Source organism: Danio aesculapii, chromosome 25 (genome assembly GCF_903798145.1).
Source record: "Danio aesculapii chromosome 25, fDanAes4.1, whole genome shotgun sequence".
Lineage (NCBI taxonomy): Eukaryota > Metazoa > Chordata > Actinopteri > Cypriniformes > Danionidae > Danio > Danio aesculapii.
This window is the reverse complement of record NC_079459.1, coordinates 28,482,243-28,499,082: the sequence shown is the minus strand read 5'-3', so window position 1 is coordinate 28,499,082 and position 16,840 is coordinate 28,482,243. Positions and strand designations below refer to the sequence as shown.

The following is a 16,840-nucleotide window of genomic DNA, read 5'->3' as shown; positions in this document are numbered from 1 at the left end:
TAGTAAACTGGCAGTATTTAAAAAAAAATTTACAGACTTAATTCTCTAGATATCATTTCTTATACAGCATATTCAGTGTTCTTACACCTTTTCCAACTTCAAATTCCAGCACTTTTCAAGCACTTTCAAGGTGCATTTTTATGTTTTTTTCAGCACCTAACAACCACGATAAATTACATTTATATTTGCTGTATGTACTTGTTCACATTTAAATCCATTGTGCTATTTTAAAAACACAATATGACATTTCAACTTAAACTGTTGAATACTTTGGAGCATAGATTTATTGGAATAGCGACCAAAAAACGGTAAAAAAAAAAAATAATAAAAATAAATGTTCAGTTATTGGATCTTTCAAACTATCTTTTTATGTTTCGTCTCTTTCTACTTGAAGTTGATTTCTCAAACAATGAGCTTACAGTCAGACTGTGTTTGGGTGTAGTACCAAACTTTCATGTCAACCACTATTCAAAAGTCATGTAACAAATTAAATCCTTTTGAGTCTGACAATATTTCTGTTGCAAATTAATGAACTATGTCAGCTGTTTCGAAAATCAGCCAGTTTGTAAGCATTCATCAATATTACTTTAGGTTAGGACTAAGGTACTGTTTTAACTGTATGGCAAATGTCCCACCTGTCAAATGGGTTTCGTTATGTGCAAAATGCTTTTTAAGCTAAGAGGAAAAGTACTCCGTAAGATAACGAATTATTATGAAAGCGATGCAATTTCAAATTCAAGCATGTTCAAGCAATTTGTCCAAAATCCAAGCCCTTTTCTAACCTTGAAAACGCTATATTAATAATCAAGCATTTTCCAGGATTTCCAGCACCCGTACGAATCCTGCATAGTTTCAAACAACTGAAATGTCAATAAAAGTCACTCTGTTAAACTGCAGAGTTGAATTTTCAACATCAAAAGTCGACAGAGCAGAGATCAAGGTCCCATAATGCAACACATAAACGTAAATAAGCAGAAAAAACGTATTGTATTAACAGATATTTTTTCAGTGAATGTAATAGTGTTGTAAACATTTCTTGAACCAACTGATCCACCTGTTTCATTAGACCTCAAATATATCGTCAAGAGCCACGAGCATTTATTTGACTGGTCAATATACTGTAGAAAATAATCCTGAGCGACCCTAAAAAGACCTTTTAGCCAAAGTCAAACACACAAACACATCAGTAGACTACACTGTAAAATAAATGATACAATCAAAGTCATGACGCTGGTTGATTTTGGGACTTGTGGAGCTGCGCATCGATGGATTTGCTCTTCAGTGTTTGGACTTTCAGCAGTGAAAATTAAACCACACTGAACTGAACTAAACTGAACTTCCACTCTGAAAACTGAAAACTTTACTAGAACTTCTATGTTAAGCTGCTTTGACACAATCTACATTGTAAATATAAATAAACATGAATTTAATTGAATTTTAATCATGATTTAACTTATTTTAGTAAGTTAATCAGGTTCCAACTGTATTTTTTAAGCTGTGCAAACTGTAACTTGATGTTTTAAGTCGGTTTAATTGATATTAGTTGAAGTGACTTGTAAAGTTAATTTGATTCAACTTAAAAAATGAACCTTTTTAGCCAAAATCAAAACTGAAGAGCTTCGAAAGGCAGATCATGTCCAGCGATTGTGAATGAGGTTTACACAGAGGTTGTCCAGTGAGCGCAGGAGCAGTTCAGTGTCTCTGTAAAGCTGTTTATGGAGCTCAGGCTGGATTTACAGGCTGCTTTATAAATGTATAGAGCACATATAAGAGCACAGAAACACTAGTGGAAAACAGTTTAATTGTTGCAAGCATTAAATGAAACATTTGTGAATACTTTTTTGTTATATTTTGGATTTCCTCATGTAACACTATAAAAGTTGTCTCGTTTGTGTTCATGTTTAACTTTTATGGCAAAGAAAGATACAGTCATTCTATTAAGTCATTTTAATGTTTGCTATTTTCATTTCTACATAGCACGTACATTGTGTACCAGTAAAATACATATACAGTTAAAGTAAGAATTATTAGCCCCCCTTTGATTTTTTTTTCTTTTTAAATATTTCCCAAATGATGTTTAACAGAGCAAGGAATTTTTCACAGTATGTCTGATAATATTTTTTCTTCCAAAGAAAGTCTTATTTGTTTTATTTCGGCTAGAATAAAAGCAGTTTTTAATTTTTTTAAAGCCATTTTAAGGTCAAAATTATTAGCCCCTTTAAGCTATATGTTTTTCAACTGTCTACAGAACAAACCATCATTAAACAATAACTTGCCTAATTACTCTAATCTGCCTAGTTAACATAATAACCTAGTTAAGCCTTTAAATCTCACTTTAAGCTGTATAGAAGTGTCTTGAAAAATATCTAGTCAAATATTATTTACTGTCATCATGGCAAAGATAAAATAAATCAGTTATTAGAAATGAGTTATTAAAACTATTGTGATTAGAAATGTGTTGAAAAAAAATCTGCTCTCCTTTAAACAGAAATTGGGGAAAAAATAAACAAGGGGGCTAATAATTCTGACTTTGATTGTATATATATACTCAAAAATGACATTTGTTCAAACTACTTGTTGTTTAATTTAGGTTGTTTAACAACTGAATTATTTTATGTTCAATCCACTTAAATTTGTAAAAACTAATAAGTTAACTTAATTACTTCATGTTGTCCCAATGTACAGTGTACATAAATACATTATAAAAATTCATATAAATACATATATTCTGTACACCACCTGACAAAAGTCTTGTCATCGATCCCAGTTGTAAGAGCAACAAATAATAGCTTGACTTCTAGTTGATCATTTGGAAAAGTGGAAAAGTCTTTGCCATTCCAGATGACTTTATTAATAAGTGATTTGAGTCATTGCAGAGATCTATCTATCTATCTATCTATCTATCTATCTATCTATCTATCTATCTATCTATCTATCTATCTATCTATCTATCTATCTATCTATCTATCTATCTATCTATCTATCTATCTATCTATCTATCTATCTATCTATCTATCTATCTATCTAAAAATGCAGGGTTAGGCTATTTAAACCCAATTCTGGGTGTATACAGACTAACCCAATTGTTGGGTTAATTGTTTTAAATTAAATTAATAGGATTGAATTTAACCCAAATGCTTGTACTAGTCCATATTTTTTCACAATTTGACAAACACCCTTTGAGTTAACATTTTTTAACCATGCAATCTGTTGTATTTTCCATGTTTGACCCAAAATTGGGTTAATACAACTTAAGCACTTTATAAAAATTACTTTATTTTTAATACTTTTGTTTCTTATGTTTTATTATCTGTAACAACTGGCATTCACGCATTTTAGAGATCTAACTTCAGCATCTAAATACTTTTTTTTTTTGCCCAGTATACATACAAAACGCATAATCCCCTATGATCCTCTCTAATCTGAGTAAAACATGTATGTATGATAGCGAGCGTCTGTAACGTCACAGCTAATTAACAGCAGAGCCCGTCTATAAGCCGCACAATGTCCTTGAGAGCTTGATTTCTCACAGCTCCACATGAGTTTTCCCAGCATTCAGCTCCACATGCTGTCAATCAGCAGAGGCACATCAGTCATGAGCTCTGAAAGAGCTGCACCCGCCACCGGCCCGCCATTATCCCGCTTATTCCTTTATCATGTTCTCAATGAGCCTGCATATTTTAAAACCAGACACCACTGCTTTTTTTAAAATGCACCTCCCAATTTAGAGACTAGGCATTTCGTTGTGTTTTGTTTTAGTCTAGTGTTAAGAAAATGTCTAAAAGAGTCTTAAATTGTTGTTGCATTTCATCAAGTTGTGTCTAGATTTCAGTTATAATGCACATTTACCAAAAAAGGTTATTTTATCTCCACTTCACAGCACTGTAAAAACTGTCCATAAATTAGCAGTTTTACATATTTTGTGATATTTGTTTTTATTTTTTCCCATTTATTTGTGTTTTTAAATTGCATTATGGGACCTTGGTCTTTAATTTTTAACCTTAAAAGTTTGAAAAAGTGACTTTTATTAACATTTTAATAGTTTAAAGTGATCTATTGTCTGGGTTGGTGTTGTATATTGCAGTACAAAAAGCTTGTAATAGACTGCCAGTACATTTTCTGTTCTTTCACAGTCTTATTTCTCTATATATTGTTTCTTATAACTACTACAATGTCAATAAAAATCACTTTATTAAATTCCTGAGGTAAATTTTCAACATTAAAAGATCAACATCAAATAAAGCAATTGACAACTGTAAATAAATGAAAATAAACACTTGTGAATCACAAAATATGGAAACTGTTCATTAACCAACCCAGGCTCATTCTGAAAACGTGCTGCTATATGCATTTCTGGAGAGCACCAAATACAACCTGGGAGCTACGTTTTTTTGCAGTTTTGTTTTCGCAAATCCACCAGAGGCCGATGTGTATGTTTTTCAGATCTCAAATTTCTCTTGCGAGTGCCATTCGCACCTGCTCTTCTCGTGTAAATCCACCAGTGGTCGCTAACTGATTTACTGACTGACTGACCGATTGACTGACCCACTCTCCTGCTTCTCTAAACCCAACCGATAGTGTTTTAAAAAGCAATCCAGAAAAATAAAAGCCCTCGCCTGATATTTACCACGTCTTCAGGTTTTACCACATTCTCACCCTGTTATTTACTTGTTTATTTTATTTTTTGGCTTCTGTTTTTGTCTGGAACCGTTCTTCACCAGACTCGAACCTCGTTGTCGTGGTCAACTCCTCTCTGCATCTCAAGTTTGCCGACGTACATGGTGAGCTAACTGGCCAAACTGTTAACAGCAGGAAAGCCATCCATACGGAGGTAAGTGTCCAGCTGCTAACGCGAAAAGGAAAGGTGTCATACCGCCCCGTAGTGTTCGTTTTAAAGATGAATTGCAGCCATATGTACTTCTGGCTACATAATTAGTAATCTCCATAAATGTATATAGGTTTACGTTTTCAGAATGAGCTTAACAGATATGTTTTAGTGTGTATGCAGGGTTCTACACAATTTATTCAGGCTGTCCCAATGCAATACAATCAAGTTGACAAATTTAAGTTGACTGAACATAACACAATTAAGCTGTACCATTAAAATCGCAAGAATTGTGTTGATTCAGCTCATTTATTTTGAGATTCATTCATATCTCTATTATTAAAGTTTTTACAAAAGGTATATACAGAATTTGTCAGATTTTAAAAATATTTTAGTTTCTGTTTACTAAAGCGATGTTATTTGTAGATTCTTGTTTTTATTGCTTAGCTTTTTGACCGTTTGTTATATGTAGTAGTGGAAAGTGGAGTGTTGTTGAACTGGGATGTGGTGCTTGTTGTCTAATTATTGATTCATTCATTTTCCTTCGGCTTAGTCCCTTATTTATCAGGGGTCGCCACAACGGAATGAACCGCCAACTATTCCGGCATTTGTTTTACGCATCAGATGCCTTTCCAGCCGCAACCCAGCACTATCAAATTGTGAAAATGTCTGATTGTTGTATTTTCTGAATTATAAAGTGATTGAGATTCCCTGAAATCTCCTTCGTAAAACATTTGACTCATCTTGACTGATTTTTGTGTGAGAAATGAATGCAAATTAGTGCACAATTAACAAAATAATGCCTTATTTGCATATTCATACAGTCAAAAATATATGTTTTTGCTTGTTCAAACTACTTATTTCATGTTCAATCCACAAACATTTGTTAAAAAACGATTTGTGTTGGGACAATATAAATGAATTGTGTGGAAACCTGCATTTTTTACAGGGTACATAGATTATTTTTTAAATGATTTTCACATTTATAAGACTTTGAAGTCTAATACAAAGCAAACATTTCAAATACACTTTTTAGTTAATGTCGCACTTTATCAGTGTGTGTGTGCACTGAAAAAAATGATTCATTGGATTTACTACATTTTTCTTAAGGTAAGTGGTTGCAAACAATTTATATGGGCTGAATTTAAACAAACAAATGAAGTTGATCATTATTAAATTTAACTTGTTTATATAAATTGTTTGCAACCACTTACCTTAAATAATTCGAGTAAATCCAATGACTCCAAGTCCAATGTTTGGCAGCCTATCTCTAGAGTGTAAATCTAAGTTGATGCATCTCCTAAAGACAGGATGTAAACTTGTTGGGCATGATGGATATTTTAATCCTCAAGTTTAAATATGAGAATTGTGCCCTTAATTAGGAGGAAAGGATTCTGAATGATCCAAATTATTTTTTGTTTCCACATTATAAACTGCTTTCCTCTAGGAGATATAGAGTCCCTAAGTGTAGGTTGAACTGATATTAAAAAAATTCTTTGTACCCATTTCAGTGGGTTTATTTAACAAGAGTTTATCTTAATTAGCATTATAATTATTGTAACTACTGTATTTTGTATTGTTTTTATTGTTTGTTTTCATGGAATATCTGCAGCAATATGGCGATGCCCATAACAAATTTCCTGTCAAGGACAATAAAGTTTACTACTACTACTACTAATAAAGCTACTAATAATTTTTTTTAGTATGTGCATATTTTTAAAGTCATTTTCTGAAAATATTTCTAAACTACTCACACCTTTATTCATCTACATTCTGAGGCTTTTTCTGAGGCATTTGCTCATACATAATGTGTGTATTTCTGTCTGCTCACAGAATTTTCTGAATTATGGTGTGATAAAAAGAGATTCCCAAAATTTCTTCTGCGAAAAATCTTTGACTTTAATATGTTCCTGTAGATTTTACTGTAAAAAATCCTGGTTGCCTTAAATTTTTAAGTTGAATTAAATTAATCTTATGAGTCCATTAAACTTATATTATGTTAAACTGATTTAAAACAGCTTGTGTAACTTAAAGATTAAGTTAGAACATGATTAACTTGAATTAATAAGTTACAATGACCTAAAAGTGTTGGCTTTTGCTACAAAAACTGTATTTTTAACGTCACAAGTTCTCAATTGGGTTAAGCTCAGGGGTCCATTATCTCAATCTTTTTCTGCCTGAAATCAAAACGTTGCTCAATTACTTGTGTTTGTGGAGTCCCTGTCTTGTTGAAAAATCTTTTTCAGTAGGATTTTCTCCTTGGCATAGAGCAGCATATCGTTGGGGGGGGTCGCGTCATATTTAAAAAAAAAAATTGCAGTAAAAAATTAGGAGAACAATCATGTTGCCTTAATTAATCTTATCCCCTGGCTGATCAAAAAATGGATAAATTTCTAATTATAAAAGATAAAAGATCGAGTTTCACTGATTCGCCTTTAGCAGCTAATAGTAATGACCCAAGCATACTGGACCCAGGTAAGGAAGCTCTGAACATTTTGGGTCGTAGTGCTAGCAATACTGGAAACACGAAATGCAGGAAATACCAAGATAGTTACCTCAACTATGGTTTTATTCCATTTTCTCGAAGCAAAGAGTCCCTGACCCAGCCACAGTGCATTATCTGCACCAAAGTTCTTGCTAACGAATGCATAAGGCCATCCAAATTAATAAGATATTTACAGATGACTCATAGCCAATACAGCGACAAACCCAGAGCCCAAGGGAAAAGAATTGTCACACACCCAAAACGAGATGAGGGACGTCACAGCTACTGACAAGAAACTTAAAAAACTGTCAAATTGGTAACTGTCGACGCCAGTGGTGTAGTGGTTAGTGCGTCGACACATGTACTTCGGTGCTCCCGGCGATCCGAGTTCGATTCTGCCTCGCGGTCCTATGCCGATCCTTCCCCTCTCTCTGCTCCCCATGCTTTCCTGTCAATACTCTATACTGTCCTATCAAATAAAGGTGAAAATCCCCCTCCCCAAAAATAATTATTAAAATAAATAAAAAATTGGTAAGTAATAAAGGGGCAATTTAAAGGCCAAAGGCTTACGTTTTTACTGATGTTTTGCTTCTATATTTTACATTAGGCTATTATTAATGCATAAACATATCTAGATATAGTAGTAAACATACCGTTTGTTTGAAAACAACATTTTTTGTCATCCCTACTGCAATCTTATATGAGCAACATTATCATTAAATGTGGAGGGGGTCTTACAATATTTTCAGAGGGAAAAGGGGGTCTCAGGCTAAAAAAGGTTTGGAATCACTGGCATAGTGAACCATAATCTCCTCAGGTATTTAGATGTAAGAAATTAAACAAGTATTGTGACTTCATCAAACATTCAGAATTTTTTGGTGCTTGTTCAAACTACTTATTTAAAATGAGTTGGAATGACACAACTATTGATGTTTTTTTTTTGGGACAACTTAAATCTTTTATCTTCAATCCACTTAAATTAGTAAAAACAATTAAGTTAACTGAATGGATTTGTGTTGGGATGACATGAAGGAATTGTGTGGAACCCAGCATTTTTTTAAGTGAACGTTGAGTTCTTCGCGTGGGAAATGTATGCAAATTAGTGAATACTTAATTTGCATATTTAAATATAACTTGCAACACACACGTAAAAAGTTATTAAGCTGTAAGTTGGTGATTCCCATTCTAATCAATCAACTGGTGAAATTCGCTGATAATTTTTAAGCGAATTTTTCAGTGTCTGCTCTTAATCTGCTCTAATCAGCGCGCCTGCAGACTCCGCTGTGTGTTTTAGGATCAGAGGGTCACAGGCCTCCCTCGGACCGGGTCCCTTTGAGCTCAGCGAGGAGGATCATGTCCTGAATGGAGCTTGATTTGGCTTTAACAGGGGGCTTTAAGTGTGAATGAATATACATTAGGGGCGAGGGGCCCGCGGGAGGCCTGTGAATGATGGGAAGGTGGAGGCGGGACGGGTGAGGGTCAGTACAGAGGAGGGGTGTGCCACGTCCCCCCGCAGGAGCCCGGAGCAGTTAATTGGGGCGTTTGTTGTCCTGCAATGAGATGCGAGAGGAGATCTAAGTGTCCCATGCTGACGGGATCGTTCACAGATACAGACAGCACAAGTGCACGCCTACTAGGTTTGAGTGTGTGAACTAACACACACACACACACACACTGAGAATAGGAATAATGTACTGATCAAAATTATTATATTATATTATATTATATTACATTATATTATATTATAATATTTTATATTATATTATTTTATATTATATTATATTATATTATTTTATTTTATATTATATTACATTATATTATATTATAATATTTTATATTATATTATATTATTTATATTACATTGCATTATTTTATTTTATAATATATTATATTATATTATTTTATATTATATTTATTATATTATATTATATTATATTACATTATATATTATACTATAATCTTTTATATTATATTATATTATTTTATTTTATATTAAATTATATTATAATATTTAATATTATATTATATTATTTATATTATATTATTTTATTTTATATTATATTATATTATATTATATTACATTATATTATATTATATTATATTATATTACATTATATTATATTATACTATAATCTTTTATATTATATTATATTATATTATTTTATTTTATATTATATTATATTATATTACATTATATTATATTATATTATATTACATTATATTATATTATACTATAATCTTTTATATTATATTATATTATTTTATTTTATTTTATATTATATTATATTATAATATTTTAAAATTATACTATATTATTTATATTATATTATTTTATTTTATATTATATTATATTATATTATAATATTTAATATTATATTATATTATTTATATTATATTATATTATATTATATTATATTATTTTATTTTATATTATATTATATTATATTATATTATATTATATTATTTTATTTTATATTATATTATATTATATTATATTATATTATATTATTTTATTTTATATTATATTATATTATATTATATTATATTATATTATATGCTCTCTGGAATACTTAATTCTGATTGGTCGGTCGCTACATTGCAATTTAAGTTATTGGCAGATAAAAATTGAATGAATAATGTTATTGTAGGTTAGTGTATTGTCCTTTCAGCAGTGGCAATATGAGACTAATATTTACTTTCACTTTTGTCAATTGGTGAAGTCAGTGGATTGCTTAGTTTGGGAGCTGCGCATCGTTGGATTTGCTCTTCAGTGATTGGCTTTCAGCAGTGACATTTACATTATGTTAAACTGAACAAAACTAAACATCAACTCTGAAAACTGGACTGAAGCAGTGTCGTTTCACTAGAACTTCATCTATGTTAAGCTGCTTTGATGCAATCTATATTGTAAAAGCACTATAGAAAAAATGTTGTGAAGCCATTCATTTTTAACAACTGCTGCACATCTTTATTGCATCAAATCAACCAACAGGTTTTTCAGCACAACTTGTGTTCCTGTGAAGTTTTGGCTGTTGCTTAAAAAGAGAAAGTATTTTTAATGTCACCCAAGTTTTCAATTGGGTTGATGTCGGGGTATTGAGCTGGCCACTCCATTACCTCAGGTTTCCTGCCCAATTGGGCGGTTTTGAATTTGATTGTGCGGGGTAAAAAATGGCATAGGCGAGTTGATAAAATTTGGGCGGTTTTGAAATGTAAATTTCATATGCAACCTAGTTAACAAAACAAAACTGTGTGTTCCTACTCCATTCAGTGCACAGCGCAAACCGCGTGGACCCACCCGCAAGAGGAGGTGAAGGAAAGTTGTCAAATTCGGACCCCCCAGAAAAATCTGACTCCCCTTCGCGTGCACGCGCTTCACGCAGTGCCTGCAGTTAAACTCACCGCGGTTTATCATAACACTTATCGATAAATTTTTCCGTAATTGACAGCAAGAACAAACATAGAAGCGTTGTCTTATTGACAAACAGCACCTAATTATGTTCAAAAGAATTTAAAACACCAAATGAGACGAATTTATACCCCATTTCGAAAATAAAACATACACTAATAGGTCAGCATTAAGTGCAGTGTGTGGGTGAGAGGGGGCAGTGTTTCGTTGTGATCTGGTTATGTTGTGGTTCTGTGACTGCTGGTGTTGGTTGCTGTATGGTTAACAATTCTGACAGTTAAAGTAACTAGGTTAATTTAGATTTAAATGAATTAAAATAAATAAAAATATTAATCGAATTTTTTGGCCGTTTTTTGTGTGTTTGGGTGGAATTTGGACAGCTTCATTTCTGGCAACACTGGTTTTCGGAGTCACTGTCTTGATTAAAAACCTTTTTCAGTGGCATTTCCTCCATGACACATAGGAACATAATCTCCTCAGGTATTTAGATGTACTCAAACAAACTCATAATACCATGGTAAACCCTAAATATGCCTGATGACACAGCATGAGAATCAGCCCCATATCATGATTTCTGACCCATTAGATTTCAGAGGCGTGATTTTGTTACCAGGGGTTCATCTGTTACACTCGCCAATAGGTTTCTAGAACTGTCTTAAATGTTTTTCAGTTCTTTTGGATTTAGTCTCAGTTTGTTGTGGTGCTTCATGATGAAGTTGAGATCAGATCTCTGTTTGAAGCATTGGCTGCTCAATGATTCCTTGTGCAAAAAAAAATCTCATTGAATGATTACATTTGATACCAAAATAATGTTGGACACAGTGATATCTCCTGCTAACACACTACACCAAAAATAGAAATAACTGACGTAAAACCATTTTGAGCTGGTCGAAATGCTAGTGTTCTAATTATTTTTCACACCACTGCTGTATATATTTATTTTTTGCAACATTATACATGGTTTTACATCACTTTTGATCTACTTCCCCGCTGAATAAAAACACTGGCCACTAACTTCTCTGAAACATAATAACAACAATAATAATATGTCGTTAATTTATCATATTGATCTAGCCTTTGACCTCCAGCTGTGTGTTTGGTGAGCTAGACGTGTGGTCTGATTGACCTCAGACAAGCTCAGGTCATGACCCTTTAACCCTACTGTCAGTCCATGAGGTCACTGGCCAGAAGAGCCGAATCCTCAAGAGGATCCAAACACATTTTCAGAGCAGAGCACACTTTCAGCACCAGGCTGTAAACCTGCCTGCTTTAGGATTATCATGGTTATCTTTTATTATGTTTAAATAATTTTTGCAATAATTTATTATAATTATTTATCTTTATTAATTATGTAATAATACTTCTATTAGTAGCAGTATTTATTTAATACTACTAAAAAGTATTTGAAATATCATAGGTTTAAGCAGCAGTAATAATAATAATAATTATAATTATAACTAATATTATGTTTTTAAATAAAATAATACAAGTACTACTGATTAAATAATAAAAGTAGTAGTTACTAATTTATTGAAGAATAACATTAAAATTAGTATTATGCAAATGACAAATCTTTACTGGCTTATAATATTATTAACTTTCTTATATTTAAATCTATACCAATAATATAGTTTTATTGTTGCTTATTATTAATATTATTTTTATTTTAACTATTAATAATAATAACAACAACAACAACAACAACAACACTTGGTGATATTGTTGTCAAAATCTAATATTATTATATAATTGATATTATTTAAGAATTTTATTCAACAATGTCAAGATTAGCATTTTTTAAAAATATAAAAATAATAATATTAATAATAATAATAATAATAAAAATAACAACAACTTGGTGAAATTGTTGCCAAAAACGAAACTATTATTTAATTATCATTATTTTAAAATTCTTTAAAATAATGTCAATAACAGCATTTATTATTATTATTAGTAGTAATATTATTAATAATAATAATAACACCAACTTGTTGATATTGTTGCCAAAATTTACTATAATTATTTAATTCATATCATTTAAAAATATTATTCAATAATGTCAAGATTAGCATTTATTATTATTATTACTACTAATAATAATAATAACAACAACAACAATAATAATAACAACTTGGTAAAATTGTTGTCAAAAAGAATATTATTATTTAATTAATATTATTTCAGAATTCTATTCAATAATGTCAAGATTAGCATTTATTATTATTATTGTTATTATTATTATTATTATTGATAATAATAACACAAACAACAACAACAATAATAACAATAATAATAATAATAATAACAACTTGTTGAAATTGTTGCCAAAAACTAATATTATGATAGATTTATTATTATTTATAATGTAAATATTAGCATTTATTAATAATATCAATACAATTAATAATAATAAAAATAACAATCATAATAATAACAATAATAATAGTTTGTGAGTGGAAATGCAGTGGAAAAAAGAGCAAATTAATCAGATGTAAGAATCACTTCAATCCTTTAATCTGACATAATAAGGAAACCAATATTAATTATAAATTTATTAATTTATTCATTAATAAACTTCAATATTATTTTTTTGTTAAACCATCTTAAAATAAAGTGAACGCTCTGAAAGATCAAAACAAATCAATGTGTATGTTACATTATAAGGGAAAGCAAGGGAATATTTACAGACAGATATTATTGCACACTGCTGCTACGGTTTGCTCAATGATAATAAAACCACAAATATTTGATTTGGAGAAATGAAGCTCATAAAAAGACATAAATAGACATAAAACAGAAATGTGGTCAATGTGCATATATAAAATCAATACCTTCTAACCCTATAAAACAATAATAATGACATGACAATGATCGAACAGCAGCTGTAATAATAAACAACTGTAAAAAATGGACTTCATCAAAAATGTAACAGTTCAGAGGTTTGGAGGTTGTGTTTCTCCTCAATCTGGAATCATCCCACCGCTTTATCTGTTTCCATTTTAGATTTCTGACAGATTATTGACCTGATAGTCTTGCTTATATACAAACACACAGTGTGAATATTTGCAGGATTAAAGGCATATGTTTAGTCTGTGATGGTGTGTTGATTACGGCCCGTGGTTTAGTAGTTTAGTTAGTTGTGTTGTCTTTGGTCGTTTTTGAAGCTGATTGTGTTGTTTTTGGCCGATGGTTTAGTAGTTTAGTTGTGCTGTTTTTGGCCGGTGGTGTTGTTTTTGGCCGGTGGTGTAGTTAGTTGTGTTGTTTTAGGCCGGTGGTGTTGTTTTTGGCTGGTGGTGTAGTTAGTTGTGTTGTTTCTGACCTCTCTCTGCTGATCTTCTTCAGTTTTACGGCTGTTCTGCAAAGTTGGTCTCTCTCCTGCAAGACAAAGCAGCAGTTGTTACTTTCAGCACGCATTCAGCTTAAAGTTATTTGATCATCAAGCGCCACCTTGTGGCGGAGAAAAGAAATTGTCTTCTGATATCACGATCTTAAAAAAAAATACTGAACAAAATATGTTTTTATTTCTTTTATATTGTTATTATCCTTTCACATACATACTGAGTTATAAAATCAGTTATTCTTACATTATTTTTATTTATATATTTCATTTTATTAAGGTGTAGATAAAATACTAGAACATACATGCCCAAACTAGGGCCCAAAGTTGGCCCATGGTAACCTGAGTTGGCCCACCATCCTATCTAAAAAGAGGGGGAGAATGATGTGGAGGTGGTTGGGGAGAACACGTAACCCTTTCTTTATTTGTTTTATTGCTGAGCTACAAAAACAGCAGAAATTAAATGATTCAATTGAATGTTGTAAATGAATCAGAGACTTTTAAAGTGTCAAAACGGTCACTTGACAAAGAGCATTGCACAAGACATCATCGAGGAAATCAAGACAAAGGCAGGCGCACTGAACTCCACTGTGTTATAATTGATATTGTTTATGTTTTTACTGTAATAAGTTGCTAAATTACACTGCATTAGTTAATATGATTTAAAGCAACGTTTTCTAGTTATTTAATATCAACATTATAGCGAATAAATGAGGAAATTACCCATGGCAAATTAAATATAATGCTGTGTGATATATTCAGTTTGGTATATATTCGGCCCACATCCCACAATCAAGTTTAGTTTTTGGCCCTTTATAAGAAAAAGTTTGGCCACCGCTGTACTAGAATGTAAAATACAATTTATTTTCCATTTTATTAATTTGTCAATTTTTCTGTTAAACTAGATAAATACATATTCAAATAATTATTTTTATTATTCATATGGCATTATTACTGTAGATTATAATATATATATATATATACATACAGTTAAAGTCAGAATTATTAAAGTATTAGCACCCCTGTTTATTTTAACCCCAATTTCTGTTTAACAGAGAGATTTTTTTTAATCACATTTCTAAATAACAGTTTTAATAACTCATCTCTAATAACTGATTTATTTTATCTTTGCCATGATGACAGTAAATAATATTTGACTAGATATTTTTAAGACACTTCTATACAGCTTAAAGTGACATTTAAAGGCTTAACTAGGTTAATTAGGCAGGTTAGAGTAATTAGGCAAGTTATTGTATAATGATGATTTGTTGAAAAAATGTAGCTTAAAGGGGCTAATAATTTTGACCTTAAAGTGGTTTTTAAAAAATTAAAAACTGCTTTTATTCTAGCCAAAATAAAACAAATAAGACTTTATCCAGAAGAAAAAATATTATCAGACATACTGTGAAAATTTCCTTGCTCTGTTAAACATCATTTGGGAAATATTAAAAAAAGGAAAGAAAAAATAAATCAAAGGGGGGCTAATAATTCTGACTTCAACTGTATATAATTTTTGCATCTGTAATTTCAGTTCTGTGGCTTGCATGTAATTCTATATATATAACTGTATTGTTAAATTAACGGACAAAACATTTTAGTGAACGAATATCCCGAAGAGGAGAAAAGCATCCTGGACTTGTCAATGCTGCTGTTACTCTACTGCGCCCCCTGCAGGATATATTTCTACATGGCAGCAACTGGTTATTTTTACTTTAAACTGTTGGTTCACAGAACTCAAGAAATAAGAGCTGAAGATCTGATCTCTGGTGCATTATTTAACTTTTTTTTTGTCCAGTACTCACATCTCCTCATGTTTGTTGTTGGGGATCATGTGGTTGTTGTATGATAAGACAGGAGGAACAATGCTTTCTTCATCCTCAGGAACCTACAATTTTAAAAATAAAGTTACAAAATGTATTTATCTCTCTCTCTTTCTCTCTCTCTCTCTTTCTCTCTCACACACTCTCACACACATGAAGTTTTAAATACTATTTTTTAATAGTAAAAATAGTATTTATATTGCATTTTATATTCTAAAAAAACTGAAATATTTTAGAACAACAAAGCATTGCAACCAAAAACCCCTATTGAATCAAAATCTTATTATACAAGACAATAAATTGTAATTTAATATATAAATTACAAATGTCATTTCATTGATACATTTTCCAACAAATAATTACTATTAAATGGCCATTCAATTATAATTATTGTTGTTTTGTTGTTTTTTATTATTACAAGTATTATAATAATAATTATTATTGTTTTTTCATATTATTAAATGTGAAACTTTCTTGTTTTATAACATTATTATTATTATAAGAATCATAATTATTATTGTTTATAACATAATTATTATTGTTACTATTATTATTATTACTATTATTGTCTTCACCATCGTCATTATTATTGTTTATTATTATTATTATTATAAGTATCATAATTATTATTATTGTTTATATTATTATTATTGTTGTTATTAATATTACTACTATCTTCTTCATTATTATTATTATTATTGTTTATTATTATTATTACTACTACTACTATTATTGTCTTCATCATCATTATTATTGTTTATTATTATTGTTTATTATAATTAATAAATGCAAAACGTTCTTATTGTTTTATAACACTATTATTGTTGTTTATGATTATTATTATTATAATCAGCATCATTAATATTATTATTATTGTTATTATTATAATAAATCGTCAATATTATTATTATAATTATTGTTGTTGTTTATTATTATTGTTTATTATTATTATTATTATTATTAT

The 16,840-nt window shown here is 30.5% G+C and overlaps 1 protein-coding gene across 1 annotated transcript in view; it reads right to left on the bottom strand.

Moving 5' to 3' along the window:
• Positions 1 to 13,968: 13,968 nt before the first annotated feature.
• rhcgb (Rh family, C glycoprotein b) overlaps positions 13,969 to 16,840 on the bottom strand; it is a 20,501-nt gene continuing 17,629 nt past the window's right edge. Inside the window, exons 10-11 of the mRNA XM_056452113.1 lie at positions 15,859 to 15,941; positions 13,969 to 14,094 (exon numbers count right to left, since the gene is read on the bottom strand). Of these exons, the coding sequence (XP_056308088.1) occupies positions 14,064 to 14,094; positions 15,859 to 15,941 (114 nt within the window). The 3' untranslated portion in view covers positions 13,969 to 14,063. The remainder of the gene's footprint in view (positions 14,095 to 15,858; positions 15,942 to 16,840) is intronic.